The sequence below is a fragment of the Schistocerca gregaria genome, chromosome 3 (assembly GCF_023897955.1).
Source record: "Schistocerca gregaria isolate iqSchGreg1 chromosome 3, iqSchGreg1.2, whole genome shotgun sequence".
Lineage (NCBI taxonomy): Eukaryota > Metazoa > Arthropoda > Insecta > Orthoptera > Acrididae > Schistocerca > Schistocerca gregaria.
Window position 1 is genome coordinate 539,566,745 of NC_064922.1, and position 16,902 is coordinate 539,583,646.

General features: G+C 41.7%; 1 protein-coding gene across 1 annotated transcript in view; it reads right to left on the bottom strand.

The window, feature by feature from the left end:
- The window catches only part of LOC126355454 (serine/threonine-protein kinase 33-like), a 106,620-nt gene that overhangs the window by 39,752 nt on the left and 49,966 nt on the right, over positions 1–16,902 (bottom strand). The window contains exon 3 of the mRNA XM_050005769.1: positions 8,188–8,292. Within this exon, the coding sequence (XP_049861726.1) occupies positions 8,188–8,292 (105 nt within the window). The remainder of the gene's footprint in view (positions 1–8,187; positions 8,293–16,902) is intronic.

Genomic DNA, 16,902 nt, shown 5'->3' on the forward strand with positions numbered 1-16,902 from the left:
TGAACTATCTTTCGGAAGAAATATGGTTCAAATTCTTACTGCAAATGCAAATTTAGGAATTCTTAGTTTCTAATAATGACTTATTTGAATAATAGGATGGTCACTTAAGAGCACTATGATAAATTTACTGTCTCTAAATTGTCAAACGAGATTTTCTTCTTGTGTTGAGCTTTAGGATTAGTAGTTGGGATACCAACAACCTGATCCACTTTGACCTTGAAATGTCTGTCAAGGTGATCATCATGTGATCCTGCAGTTCATGCAAGATGTCATCAAATATTGTGAGGTCAAAATGTCATCAAGCAATAAAATCAATTAGGCAATCAATCAATAAAAAATAGGTAAATTTAAAAAATCTAGAATCGTGCAAATACCCCAGTTGTGTTGATGGGAAATTAAAAGCCCTCTCTCCCTTTCCCTATTTCCGACGCAGTCATAGAGCAGTATTAGAAATCGAAATGTAAATAAAATAACCCAATTGGGTTAGTGGAAAATTTAAAACCGCAACCAGTCAGAGTATGGTATTACAATGACGCGTAGAAATTGTGTCAAATTACATTATTTCTGACGTGCACATCAAGTCACATCACTCCCTCCTCTCCCCCTCCTTATCTCCAGCCAATCACTGCGTAGTATTAAAAACAGCAACATGATGGAAACATACCCACTGTGTGCTTTATGGACCCCCTCTTTTCAACATTCAGTGCATAATATTAGAAAATTCCAGATACACAGCAAAAATTATGTAAGCTCTTCTGAAAGCGCATTATTAATGTAAAATGTCGCACACACTCTGCACAGTGTACCACCCACGTCTCCTCTCGTCCAATCAGCGACCAGTATTAAAATAAAAGACCAATTACAATGTAGCCCAGTCTAGACTGTGATCAAAAATGTCCAAACGATCTCAATAAAGAAATAATGTATTCGATTTTAGGAAGGAATAAGGTGTTTTACTACGGTCTAACAATAATTGTAAAATGATACGTGCTGTTAACACACACTCATGTGAGGCGACCAAAGACTGTAACAATAAGTTGTGTAACATCTGGAAAAATAATGACAGAATCGATATCTCGAAAATGGGTACGCATGCGACAGCATGTGCCATGTAATATGTTCCAAAACTTCGCGCATAAAAACGGGATTCATCCGGGTCTCACACCTGGGGTTCTGTTGGTGAACAAAAGATAGAATCAAGTGTTTTGGCTAGAGACCATTTATATATCAAACAGAAGGATCGCCTTAGTGTCACTGTCCTAGAGTACAGGGCCGTCCGCTCTGATAGCTGAATGGTGTCGGCACGGTAGCTCAGCGTGTTCAGTCAGAGGGTTACCTGCCCTCTGGAAAAAAAAAAAAACCTGAGTTAATGGATCAACGGCGAACTGAAATGGGTGTCTTGCGACGTCCGACCCGTGCAGATGCAACGAACTGAAATTGCATTCACGAATTGAACCAATGCAATTGTACTGTAAAAATCGTCAAACACCTGGTGACCGTAGCCACTTCATTAGAACCCCTATGTAAGTCCACACCGCACTGTGCTGAGTGGATTAATGTAACAACAGTAGCTGCCTCATATCTTTTCGAGTCACTTACACAGTTAATATGATATCTGTCAATTCTTAACGTATGTTTCATATTTTTTTATAATAGTACATTTGTTCTACTCATTGTACAGGGGGCTGAAGATGGCATCAAGTTAATGCCGAAACTGGTAGCACATAAGAAGTTTATAAAATAAATTTCTATAATACATACGGCTGTTGGTAAATTATTGCATCAATTAATACTATTGAAGAGCAAAAGCAAACAGAGCCACACTTAAAGCATATCCTTGAGAGGCATCATTATCTTGCTCGAATCGCTCAGAAAGAGCATAACCGACATAATGCGGAAAAAAATCATCCGGAAGGGAAGGATTACACGAAGACTGGTACCCGTCATCAGAAGCGTCATTTCTGAAGCTGCCCCAGGATATGATGGTGCCAAGTAGTGTCGTTGGTCATCTCAAGATCGGAGAAAATGCCAATGAAGTGCTGTATAATTAGGAAAGACTTGTATTTCAACCTCCAGCATGGCAAGGTTGTCGAGGGTTGAACGATACATCTGAAACCCATACTGGGAGCGACTAAGTAGATCCCGTGACTCTAGGACCCAAGTCAGACGGTGGTTGATCCTGCGTTCTAGCGTCTTTCGTATGCAGCTTGTGAGTGCAATGCAGCAGTAACTGCTGGGTAATGTGCTGTCCCAGGTTTCACAAGGGATGCTAATATCGCCGCCTTCCACGAATCAGGAAAATCGCCCGTTAACCAAATTTTATTAAAAAGCGATAGGAGGATTTACTTTGCATCCTGTGTGAGACACTGTAACTTCCTGTACGGGATGCGATCTCCACCTGGTGCAATCGCCTTGACCCGAGACAATGTACACGCAAACTCCCACACAGAGAAGCGACAGTTGTAGTCCTTGGCGCTGGTGGATGGAAATTCAGACCACCCCACTCCATTAACTCTCTATGGCAACGGAAATCTGGATCCAGGTTTGCAGTGCCAATGACTAAACTAAAGTACACTGACATTGCCTGTGCGGTGTCCTCAGGCGTAAACTGAACACATCCCTGCCTCAGTACACGCGTGTTACAGACGCTGAGACATTTGCCAGATATCCTCCTTATGGCTTCACATACCTTTTAAGACCTAGTCGAACTATTTATCGACTCCAGAAACAAGTGTCAAGGCCTCTTCATGCTCTCCTTGATTGTCCTTCGTGCCTTTGCCCTCGCTACCCAAATGGCTCCAAAGTACATAGCTGACAGTTGGCATTCGAACCGTCGCAAATCGATGCATCTAACCTTAAATGTGGAGTGGCACTCATCGTTGCGCCAAGGAATATGTCGCTTCTGAAGTCTGCCTTAGGACTTTAGGATAGATGCATCAGCAGCACGATGGATCACAACAGTGAGGCAATCCACCCAGTCTTGGACATGATCTCGGTGTTCAAAAAAAGGAAATTGGCTGTACAGTGTCCAGTTTGTTCTGCCATACACCCACCTCAGTTTTTTCCTTTCAGGGTCAACTCTACGTGGGATATAAATCAAGATAGGAAAGTGTCACCTGAATGCAAGTCATCGAACGCTTCCCAGAGGGCAGCGATTATAAAGGTAGGGCGATAGAAAGCAAGGTCTACGGCCGAGAATGACGATATGGCAATGCTAAAATGCATGCTACCACCAGCTTTAAGAAGACGTAACTCTGTTGACATAATGCAGCTTTCTACAACTCGAACCCTGGGGCTGGATGGTTTAGATCCTTATAGCACATTATATGCATTAGCATCAAAAATTATAACGGCGAATGGACTATGCACTAAGGCAGCAACTGCCTGAACAGCTGTTTGGAGATGGGTAGGAGTGGAGTGGTACGTATCATTCACAAAATAGCCTCTCCAGCTTTAAATCTGCCTCCACCGAGGTCATCTTTCCGATGGAGGTTGCATATCCTGTGTACAAGTCCGTCGCTGCATTCAAAGCGCGTTTCCTGAAGAAACGAAACACAGGGCTCTCCCCTGTGCCAACAGTTTCAGCTCTTCCCTGTGTGTTCTGTACCCACTAGGGTACCATTGAAGTACAGGAGCTATTTACTTGGGAGATTTATGTTTTCCCCTTGCTCTTCTGCGTGTAAAAGAACCAGTTCAGAAGGTAGACGTCTGGGAGGATTCTTTGAAAGGGCCATTGCTGAAATCTTGTTTGCCTCAGCCTAAATCGGTTTCATCAGATCTGAAGGAGAAGACTAAGGCTCAGCGTATGCCAAGAAGGCGGAATCAAGAGAATGGACCGTCGGATACAGAAACATTCCGCGGACGAAGACTCTGCTATGAGCCTTAGATCTGATGAAACCGATTTAAGCTGAGGCAAACAAGATTTCAGCAATGGCCCTTTCAAAGAGGCAACTAAGGCAGGGGCTGAAGCAGTGCTTGTCAGTGGAATTTGCGTGGTATCAACAACAGTTTAATCTGAACTGCTGCTTCCGCAGGTGCAAGTGCATTTGCAACAGCGTTCCTTGGTATCATAATCCGTAAGTGACATATCGGTGGAAACACTAACTGTGAACAGATTTCTTCGTTAGTGCTGCAGCAAACGATGTTGAACAGGTTGCAGGTTGAAGAGATTTGTTCATTTTCTTCGCATCTGCGTAGGATATACGCTTAGTCACCTTCAGTTCATGAATTTTTCTTCCTTGAACACCATACACTCTCTCTTCCAAGCGGATTGCGAAACAGAACAACTCACACAAAGTTCAAGGAAAGTATACGTAGTTCTTACAGGGTGAGCGGACGTAGCTTGATCTTCACATCCCATAGTGTTGTGCTCAAACTTCTGGCAAGTGGAACACCTCATAGGGTAGGGGAAGCTTCGTGTGACTTTTAGTGGTAAGACTCAGCTGTAATATAACCTGGTAAAACAGACGTATCGAATGTCAAAGTAAACGATTCTCATTTTTCCAGCGTTCCATTCACGTGACGCATTTCATTTTGTACTTCAATAGCCCCTTAGTTAGACTATTCTTCATTAAGCTTTGTATTGTCCATAGGTATGATGTCTCACTGCATTGATTGCTCCTTGACTGTAGTTCAAGGTACAGTTTAGACTCCAGGACGTGCTGACTTCTCTTTGCAGGATGGGTGTGTTTACTGCACAACGGACCACTTGAACAATCGGCAGCGAGTGTCAGAGAAGTCGTGGATGCCATGGTGAGCTCACGAGCAGCTAGGCAGCGACGTTGGATGCAGCCTGGTGGCCTAGCAAATATGTGACGCGCTAACAAATATATGTAAGCGGCGCAGACACGGACGGAGGAGCAGACACGGACGGAGGATCACCCTAGCGAAGATACGCGCTACAAATGGGGAAATCCACTGAGATAAGCGACTTTGACAAAGGGTAGATTATTATTACACAGCGCCTGTGAACGAGAACCTTGAAAGCGGTAAAGCTAGTCGAATGTTCATATGCTAACGTCGTGAACATCTATGGAAAGACGTAGAATTGCAGTGAAACTACCATTAGGTGCTAAATGGGTGGACGTCCACGATTGTTCACAGGACGTGGGGTTCGGAGGCTTGTCTGCTCTATAAAGTAAGATAGATGGTGATCTGTGGCACCTCTGCCATGTCGGTACATGCACAATTATTTCGGAACATATCGTTCACCGTACATTGTTGAACATGGAGCTTCGCAGCGGATCAGCCCTACGTTTTCACATGTTGACCCGACATCGTCAGTTACGATTGTAGTGGGCACAGTATCGTCGAGAGTAGACCGTCGATCACTGGAAACGTGTCGACTCTACGGTGAATCATATCTTTGCTGCAGTATGTCGATGGTCGTCTCCACAAACGCCGTTATCGAGGTGAACGGCAGCTCGAAACACGCAGAGAGCCACGGACGTAGGCTGATGAGAGCAGTACTGTACTGTGGGGGACATTCCCCTGTGCTTATATGGGTCCTGTGGTAGTAATCGAAGACACGCTGACCGTTCCGAACCACCTGCATCCCTACATGCTTGATGTCATCCTCGACGTCTATGTCATCTTTCCACAGAATAACTTAACGTGCCTCGGATCCAGAACCATACAGTGGTTTGTGGAGCATTATAGCGAACTCAGGTTGACGTCTCGGTGACCAAATTCCCCTGATGTAAATACTTTGGAACCCATATGGGTAGCTATCGGACGCCATCCTCATGTATGCATATCAGCGGCCGGTTATTTACGCGAATTAAAAGACCTGTACCTACACATGTAATTCCACATACCTCCGCAAAAATACAAAAAACTGTTGGATCCCTGATACGCAGAATCAGTGATGTATTTCGTCCCAAAGACGGATAAACAAGCTACTGAGCAAGTGGTCATAATGTCTTGGCTCATCAGTGTATACTGCTTCAGAATTATTAAACTGCATTGATGATGAACTAGACAATAAAGATGAAACAATTATCCATGATAAATGCTTTTCCCTAATGGCAGACGAATTTACAAGTGTTTCTAACCAAAGCGAACTGTCTTTACTAGTTCGTTACGTTGCGCCGACTCTGTCTTTTGAGGTGAAACAAAGATTTTCGCGCCTGGTTGATGTGAAGAGTACTACAGCTGAATCTATATTTACAGCAATTGATAATCAACTAAATAAATGAAAACTTTGTTATGGGAAATTATTAATATGCTTTTTTGATGGTGCTGCCAGTTTTAGTTGTTCGGTCATTGGGGTCAGCCTTCAATTATTAGAGAAAAAGGGACAGGAGCTGCCATACATTTACTGCAGAGCTCAAGTTTTATCAGCTACTGCCGCCAACTTTAAGATTAGCACCCTGTAATAAAACGTACGTGACATATTGTCAAGAACATTCACAAATTTTTTAATGCTTCTCCTAAAGGAGAAAATATATTGCGTAATTTCGATGTGTCTTAGAGCACTTTTCTAAAAAGTACAAGAAGCTGTTAACCTCAACTGGATTGAGTACGTATTGCACACTTCAGGCTACACCACTAGGCCACAAGTAGATTACGGTAGTACGTGGATATATACACAAGGACGGTGCGAATTTAGCAAGTTTGGAAGAAGAAATCTTCTTATGAATGATGAATTGCCATTTCATTGTAGATTTACTGATTTAGCAAAATATGTCAAATGCCGTCCCAAACTTAAGCAAAGTATTGCAATACCAATCACTCAAAATTTCACAGCCCCTGTACTTGTTTCGAGAAGTCTGAAACATTTAAAATACATCAACTGCCTTTGCGATTGGAACGGGCACTGTGTGGAAGATGAAACACTAAAAAAAATAAGAAACTACAAACAGACACAACAGAAGTTAGTGAGTTGTTCAAGGAGCACAAGAAACAATGTATGGAAAGGTAAAGAAATTTGTGAATAGTAGGAGTAACGAAACAGAGTAACGGTTGAATAGCAAGGCTGTAAGAGTGATACAACTAAGTGCGTATTAGGAAGACTTAAAATATTTCAAGAATTTACTAATAATGACTTTAAAGAACAGTGCTTCATCTTAGGACTTAAAAAAGTTCTCGCTCTTACTTCAAAATAGTGTTCTTTTAGATAAGTTGATCATAATAAATCGGAAGAATCATCTTCTGATGTTACTTCTTTTATCATAATGGCCAATATCGCCTATGAAGCACTAAGGACACTCGTTGAATGTGTGCTGTGCATTCCCGTAGAAAGGTCATTCAGCATAAATGAATAGGGTGATGACAAAATTAAGAAATATAAGTGGCAATTAAATGAAAATGATACAGAGAGAAAAAAGTTAGTAAACTGTTTATTATTTAAAAATAAAAATCACCTTAAAAGTTAATACGTTTATCCTACTGTGAGGCAAAATGGTCAATGCTTTCATGGAAAAATGTTTGAGGTTGCCTACAGAACCAACATTGTACCCAGGCTTGCACCTCTTTCTCCGAAGCAAATCGACGGCAGCGAATGTCTTTCCTCGTGGCACGACATACATGGAAATGGCATGGGGAGAGATCGAAACTGGAAGGATGTGCAAGGGGTCTCCAGTGAAACGTTAGCAGCGTAATTGGAAAATAGGCACGTCAACTCCAGGGAAGCAATGAGGACCTTTCCTCCGACTGCAAAGGGCCACTGTTCATTGATTTCAATATGAAGAAAAAGTAATTTCTCAGTTCAAAACAGGAACACCCTCTATTAGCTGCATGGTAAAAATAGAAATGCTTACAATTTAAGTCACTTCTCAGAATTTTTTGTGTATCTTTTTGCGCTTTATTAAATCAATCAACGACTTAATTGATAAATATTTCTCTGTTGAATATTATTAATTATGTTTCTAAGAGGAACGACAGAAAAACGTGTACTGCATTTATTACTGCACAATACTTTCTGTTTTCGAACTGTTCCGGGAAGTCATCGTGTTGTAGCGGAGCGACGTACGTTACAAGAAAGAAACATTGTGTGTATGTTCAATAGCATTAGTATTTCGGGATTTTATCTAGCCTATTCAAAATTGACTATTATTCCTAAGCATCTATGACATACGAAAATTCAAAGTTAAGGGACTTCTAAATATATTCAGCCGCTCAATTTCTGTACGGATCGCTGTTACAGTAAAATTACGAAATTTTAATTTAGGTTTGGTTGATAAATACCTTTGGAGATTCGTAGACCTTCTCCAAGTGGATAATGTTTGGATGCGTAATGAGGCGCAATATTCTAATTTCTCGATCCACCAACTTCATGCCAGGGTACTTGGCCTATAATGAAAGATACACGCCTTTTTTAGCCACTGTGAATTTACAAATAATAGCCTACATTACAAATATGAAAGGGAAGAAATAAAATGTTAAATAAAAAAGGAAGAAATAAAATATTTAATTACTTTAAAGCAACTGCCATCGCTTGAAACTAAGCTACTTCTCCGTATAGTGATCGTCATGTTCACTGGTCTCAAGCTTTGCAAGCTTCATTGAGAACAGTCTTCAAAACGTGTTTTAAAAATATGGAATCAATTCTAATTCCAGAACATAGTCAAACAAAAAACAAAAAAAGAAAAGTAAATTTCTGCGTCTCGTTATCACTGGATAAGTTGATAATAAGAGCAGTGTGTGTGTGTGTGTGTGTGTGTGTGTGTGTGTCTGCACGTGTGTATGGGCGCGCTTGCACCTTGAAATCGCCTGAAGAATGAGTTCATACAATTATGCATCAAAAAATAAGACATATTTTTCTACACATAGTGTCCCACCTAACTCTGACACCGAGACGAAACAAAATGTGAAAAACGCAATTGATCACGGAAGCACCTACTCATGGGCTCACACAATGGGTAAGAATGCACAATCCATAAACGTGACCAAACATCGCCTTCAATACAAAGTTGCATTCTTTTTTTTCTTTTAAGTGGTACATCTTTTATTTTTTTCGGAATTGGAAACTAAAGGTACAATTAATGACAGCTCATATCTTCTGAAATACGTAGTTTTTAAAGGTTGGCAATGGTGCCACAGTTTATGCCGTAATGCATTGACCAAGTGTTGCCTATTGTAGGCTTCTGGGCGGTGCAGGCCACCCGCATTACGGCATTACACCATTACCACAGAAGCTATGATATCGTTTCCATTATTTAAAGTCTACGTATTTCAGGAGGTATAAAGTACAGAGCAGTGAAACTATGTCTGCCATCACTAATTGTACGTCTAGCTTTCATTTCGGTAGAAAAACATTCATGTGCTATTTAAAACAACATAACTGTGTGTTGAACGTGATATTTATTTATTTTTTCACATTTTGTTTCATTACGGAAATGTATGAGGTAGCAAAGTTAAGTGGGACATCCAATATACATAACTGTGTATGTTTTTAGCATTTTGTATTTCACGCTTTTTCTTCTTGTTGTAGGTAATGGTTTCCATATGAACGAAACTGTTCGAAACTAGTCACCAGCAAAAAAATATTATAGGCATCTGTCACAGAAACCTTAAGTAATTATTTATGAATAAATTTCGTTGCCGATCCTGATACCAATGCAAAGTTAGAATTGTACAGATTTAACCTCTATTCTTTACTTCTGATACACAAAGTGCAACTGTTTTCAGCTCTTGCTGGATTTCCTGTATACATTGTCCTCCTGTCTACTTTCTACGATTTCTACTCACAAGCTGCTGTAAAATTCTTTTTCCTTTCAGTCTCAAAACGTGAAAGAAATAAGACATTCTTTTCTTCTTCATTGTTTTCATGACTAGGTCTATATCTAGTTAGAGAGTTACATTTCGAACGATTCTCCAGTCTATTTCAACCTGATTTTTATTTATTTACATAAGTTCTAATGATTCTTCGTTCAGTTTTGAGGAGCTGATTAGTTCTTCTTCCATTGTTTGCAGGAATAAGTGGGTTCTGTGAGGGTTATGGTATTTTTTTGTTTGATCTAAATGTCTATTGAGAAGCATTTCTTATATTATGTTGAGGTAGTTTGAAATTGAGCTTTTTTCATTTTTTGTTCTATTTATCCACATTTTTAAGTTATGCTTGGTGATTCTCTCAAGACATTTAAATTGTAGAGATATGTCCATTTTTAATTATTTATGAAGATTTTAATTATACACAGGGATTTCCTAAGCCTGATCTCATTTTTCTAAATTGATACTTTTTATCCGATGTTTAAGGCGTTTTTTTACGCAGTCTGATTATTTGGGCATGAACTGCTTCCATGTCAAGAGCTAAGATGGCTAAATCAAGCAAAAACCATGCTGTTCATTTCTACTGAGGGTTTTGCACTATTTTGATTTGAGATGGGTTTCCTTTTAGCAAAATATTTATGATGTAAATCAGGGCTACAAAGAAAAGCAGTGAGGATAATCATTTACTTTATCTATGATCAGTTTTTATTCTGAAAGCTTTTGACATTTCTTGCATGAACTTCACTTTGGAATCTGTGTTGCTTAAGGTTAGTTCAATGATTTTTTGTTGAGTTGGGATGAGGACTGTGTGATCTGAGGGTTTTTAAAAGTATGGAAAAATGAGTGCTATTATATGCAACTTTGATATCTGTGCATGAAACGAAAAGATGTTTATTTCTGTACTTGTAATATTCCATTATTACTTTCAGGCTGAGAAACTGGTCTGGGCAGCTCTTGTATGGGAGAAATTCTCCTTGGTATTCTCCAAGTCATAGTTCCAGGGTGCTTTTGATCTTGTTGTAAACTGTATGGTAAAAGATTTTGTATGTGAGTCCGAAAATAAAACACATCTGAAAATATCTAGGTTTCAAATAGTCGTGGATTATTTCTGTGGTTCAGTGTTCTGGTTTTTTCTCTGTTATCCACAACTGACTGCATATTTGAGGAGCTTTATGATTGCAGGTTTTTTTGCGTTTTTCCAGTTTCCTGCACAGATTAATTCTTCGCCACACATTTGTGATTATTTAGCTTTCTGGTTATATATAACATTTTAGTATTTCAGGGAACATTAACATGAAATAAGCTGGAACTCCTTGTCACATATTATTTAGAAAATGCGACACCTGAAATTCAAAGAATACGAATCAGTATAAAAAAGTTTAAGAATGTACAAGAAAACAGAGCCAGCAGGGCGCGGTTGGGCGTGGCAGAATGTTGACATGGAGCTCACTCGAAGAAGCTGCGAGACCTTCCAAGGCATTGGCGATGGCCATGTATGGTCTCACACAAGGTCATGCAAGAAGTGGCCAGAAACGCCGTCGGTGAAGGGGCTACGTGGCCTACCGCATAGTATAAAGGCGGAGGACGTGGAGTCCGACAAGGAGTTCAGTTCAGACAGTCGATACATGAGGGATCTTTGTGTAGGACAGCTTCAGAGCCTGAATTAGCAGCTTTCCCTTTGACTCTTCTCGCGTCTGTATTTAGCTGCATAGACACATCTCCCTACAGGGGACATCACAGACCGAAATAGTTTCATTTCATCCAGTCATCCATTAAGTTTCTGCTCATAGAGGCTTTAAAGACTGCTGTTGTTCAAGTCTTGATTTTTGTTCATATATTTCCTGACTGAGTTCCATAATTCCTTCAGAGCATTCATTTATCCATCTTAACGTTAGCTACCTGGACAGACTTTCCTCATTGTTTATGTCATTAAGTGTCTAAACAGCTCACTGGACACGACAGTAGCTGGGTGGGTGGGGGGGGGGTTATGTTCTAGGCAGAAAAGTGTTGACTTAGCATGAATGCTTTTTATCTGTGGTGTCATATTGAAGCTGAGACAATATACACTCCTGGAAATGGAAAAAAGAACACATTGACACCGGTGTGTCAGACCCACCATACTTGCTCCGCACACTGCGAGAGGGCTGTACAAGCAATGATCACACGCACGGCACAGCGGACACACCAGGAACCGCGGTGTTGGCCGTCGAATGGCGCTAGCTGCGCAGCATTTGTGCACCGCCGCCGTCAGTGTCAGCCAGTTTGCCGTGGCATACGGAGCTCCATCGCAGTCTTTAACACTGGTAGCATGCCGCGACAGCGTGGACGTGAACCGTATGTGCAGTTGACGGACTTTGAGCGAGGGCGTATAGTGGGCATGCGGGAGGCCGGGTGGAAGTACCGCCGAATTGCTCAACACGTGGGGCGTGAGGTCTCCACAGTACATCGATATTGTCGCCAGTGGTCGGCGTAAGGTGCACGTGCCCGTCGACCTGGGACCGGACCGCAGCGACGCACGGATGCACGCCAAGACTGTAGGATCCTACGCAGTGCCGTAGGGGACCGCACCGCCACTTCCCAGCAAATTAGGGACACTGTTGCTCCTGGGGTATCGGCGAGGACCATTCGCAACCGTCTCCATGAAGCTGGGCTACGGTCCCGCACACCGTTAGGCCGTCTTTCGATCACGCCCCAACATCGTGCAGCCCGCCTCCAGTGGTGTCGCGACAGGCTTGAATGGAGGGACGAATGGAGACGTGTCGTCTTCAGCGATGAGAGTCGCTTCTGCCTTGGTGCCAATGATGGTTGTATGCGTGTTTGGCGCCGTGCTGGTGAGCGCCACAATCAGGACTGCATACGACCGAGGCACACAGGGCCAACACCCGGCATCATGGTGTGGGGAGCGATCTCCTACACTGGCCGTACACCTCTGGTGATCGTCGAGGGGAGACTGAATAGTGCACGGTACATCCAAACCGTCATCGAACCCATCGTTCTACCATTCCTAGACCGGCAAGGGAACTTGCTGTCCAACAGGACAATGCACGTCCGCATGTATCTCGTGCCACCCAACGTGCCCTAGAAGGTGTAAGTCAACTACCCTGGCCAGCAAGATCTCCGGATCTGTCCCCCATTGAGCATGTTTGGGACTGGATGAAGCGTCGTCTCACGCGGTCTGCACGTCCAGCACGAAAGCTGGTCCAACTGAGGCGCCAGGTGGAAATGGCATGGCAAGCCGTTCCACAGGACTACATCCAGCATCTCTACGATCGTCTCTATGGGAGAATAGCAGCCTGCATTGCTTGGAAAGGTGAATATACACTGTACTAGTGCCGACATTGTGCATGCTCTGTTGCCTGTGTCTATGTGCCTGTGGTTCTGTCAGTGTGATCATGTGATGTATCTGACCCCAGGAATGTGTCAATAAAGTTTCCACTTCCTGGGACAATGAATTCACGGTGTTCTTATTTCAATTTCCAGGAGTGTATTTCGACGATAGCAGCATCAGCACTTCCTTATCCTCAAGGCCATTTGGGAATCATGACATCAGGATCATTACATATGGCCAGTGCCAAGGCCATGGAGTGGCAGGGGGAGGGGAAACAAGAGAGACCCCGATCCACGCCCCTTGCTCAGCAGCCACATATAAAAAATTATCTGAATTGCCAAAAATTCGTTTAAAGACTGAATCATGAATCACATTAGCAAATTTGATTTGGAGCTATATATAATTCACAATAGAATACTGGAATTCTCTATAAGTATAAACCAACATTTGTTAGTAAAAGTGAATTAAGAATTCGAATTTGTTGGAAACGAGTTATACCTTAAAAAGTATCTCATAAATGTTGAAAGCGTGAAATAAAATTAAATCTTGTTTCACATCCCAGTTGCTCCTCTCATGAGCAGATGGTTACACTATAAAAAAAAAAGTTTAGGGCTCCTGTCACCAGCAGATGGCTGCACAGCGGAAAAAGAGGGCAATCGATCTTTGTCCCACGATTTTCTACGTCACTGTCGCCAACAGATGCCTGCGCTATAGGAAACGTGAAGTGGTCGTTTGTTGTACCATGAGTAGGTCTCACTGTCACTAACAGATGGCTCCCATGTTAAAAACACAACAGAGTTGTATATCAATTATTTCGCGGATATAATTTCTGCAAAAATACGTCTGCAATGTAAAAAAAGTCCAAGCTACTACAAACAGCATAGTGAACGCATTATTGTGGCGAAGATAGACACGAAGACCACGCCTACTACAGTAGTACAAGTTAATATGCTAACTAGCTCTGCAGATGATGAAGAAATCGATGAAATGTATGATGAGATAAAAGAAATTATTCAGGTAGTGAAGGGAGACGAAAATTTAATAGTCATGGGTGACTGGAATTCGATAGTAGGAAAAGGGAGAGAAGGAAACATAGTAAGGTGAATAGGTGGATTGGGGCTAAGAAATGAAAGAGGAAGCTGCCTGGTAGAGTTTTGCACAGAGCATAACTTAATCATAGCTAACACTTGCTTCAAGAATCATGAAAGAAGGTTGCATACATGGAAGAATCCTGGAGATACGAAAAGGTATTAGATAGATTATATAATGGTAAAACAGAGATTTAGGAACCAGGTTCTAAATTGTAAGACATTTCCAAGGGCAGATGTGGACTCTGACCACAATCTATTGGTTATGAACTGTGGATTAAAACACTAGAAACTGCAAAAATATGGGAATTTAAAGAGATGGGATCTGGATAAACTGGCTAAACCAGAGGTTGTACATAGTTTCAGGGAGAGCATAAGGGAACAATTGACAGGAATGGGGGAAAGAAATACAGTAGAACAAGAATGGGTAGCTCTGAGGGATGAATTAGTGAAGCCAGCAGAGGATCAAGTAGGTAAAAAGACGCGGGCTTGTAGAAATCCTTGGGTAACAGAAGAAATAGTAAATTTAATTGGTGAAAGGAGAAAATATAAAAGTGCAGTATATGAAGCAGGCTTAAAGGAATACAATCGTCTCAAAAATGAGATCAACAGGAAGTGCAAAATGGCTAAGCAGGCATGACTAGAGGACAAATGTAAGAACGTAGAGGCTTATCTCACTAGAGGTAAGATAGATACTGCCTACAGGAAAATTAAAGAGACCTTTGGAGAAAAGAGAACCACTTGCATGAATATCAAGAGCTCAGATGCAAACCCAGTTCTACGCAAAGAAGGGAAAGCAGAAATGTGGAACGAGTGTATAGAGGATCTATACAAGGGCGATGTACTTGAGGGGAATATTATGGAAATGGAAGAGGATGTAGATGAAGATGAAATGGGAGATACGATACTGCGTGAAGAGTTTGACGGAGCACTGAAAGACATGAGTCGAAACAAGGCCCCAGGAGTAGACAACATTCCATTAGAACTACTGACCGGCCCGCATCTCGTGGTCGTGCGGTAGCGTTCTCGCTTCCCACGCCCGGGTTCGATTCCCGGCGGGGTCAGGGATTTTCTCTGCATCGTGATGGCTGGGTGTTGTGTGATGTCCTTAGGTTAGTTAGGTTTAAGTAGTCTGAGTTCTAGGAGACTGATGACCATAGATGTTAAGTCCCATAGTGCTCAGAGCCATTTGAACTACTGACGGCCTTGGGAGAGCCAGTCCTGACAAAACTCTACCATCTGGCGAGCAAGATTTATGCGACAGAGGAAATACCCTCAGACTTCAAGAAGAATATAATAATTCCAATCCCAAAGAAAGCAAGTGTTGACAGATGTGAAAATTACCGAACTATAGGTTTAATAAGTCACAGCTGCAAAATACTAACACGAATTCCTTACAGACGAATGGAGAAACTGATAGAAACCGACCTCGGGGAAGATCAGTTTGGATTCCGTAGAAATATTGGAACACGTGAGCAATACTGACTCTATGACTTATCTTAGAAGAAACATTAAGGAAAGTCTAACCTACATTTCAAGCATTTATAGACTTAGAGAAAGCTTTTGACAATGTTGACTGGAATACTCTCTTTAAAATTCTAAAGGTGGCAGGGGTAAAATACAGGGAGCGAAAGGCTGTTTACAATTTGTACAGAAACCAGATGGCAATTATAAGAGTCGAGGGGCATGAAAAGGAAGCAGTGATTGGGAAGGGAGTGAGACAGGGTGGTAGCCTCTCCCCAATGTTATTCAATCTGTATATTGGGCAAGCAGTAAAGGAAACAAAAGAAAAATTCGGAGTAGGTATTAAAATCCATGGAGAAGAAAAAAACTTTGAGGTTCGCCGATGACTTTGTAATTCTGTCAGAGACAGTAAAGGACTTGGAAGAGCAGTTGAACGGAATGGACAGTGTCTTGAAAGGAGGGTATAAGATGAACATCAACGAAAGCAAAACGAGGATAATGGAATGTAGTCGGATCAAGTCGGGTGATGCTGAGGGTACTAGATTAGGAAATGAGACACTTTAAGTAGTAAAGGAGTTTTGCTATTTGGGGAGCAAAATAACTGATGATGGTCGAAGTAGAGAGGATATAAAATGTAGACTGGCAATGGCAAGCAAAGCCTTTTTGAAGAAGAGAAATTTGTTAACATCGAGTATAGATTTAAGTGTCCGGAAGTCGTTTCTGAAATATTTGTATGGAGTGTAGCCTTGTATGGAAGTGAAACATGGACGATAAATAGTTTAGACAAGAAGAGAATAGAAGCTTTCGAAATGTGGTGCTACAGAAGAATGCTGAATATTGGATAGGTAGATCACATAACTAATGATAATGATGAAATATTTAATAGAATTGGGGAGAAGAGGAATTTGTGGCACAACTTGACAAAAAGAAGGAACCGGTTGGTAGGACATGTTTCTGAGGCATCAAGGGATCACAAATTTAGCGTTGGAGGGCAACATGGAGGGTAAAAATCGTAGAGGGAGACGAAGAGATGATTACACTAAGAAGATGCAGAAGGATGCAGGTTGCAGTAAGTACTGGGAGATGAAGAATTTTGCACAGGATAGCGTAGCATGGAGAGCTGCATCAAACCAGTCTCAGGACTGAAGACCACAACAACAACAACATTAATGTGGAACAGTGCAACGCACCATGACCTGTCAACAGACATAGCCTACAGACACCCTAACGGGAGAGAATGCTTTGAAATTTTTGAATAATAACTGTACAACCCTGTAATGTGAAACTAAGATACAGAAAACTACTTTTAAT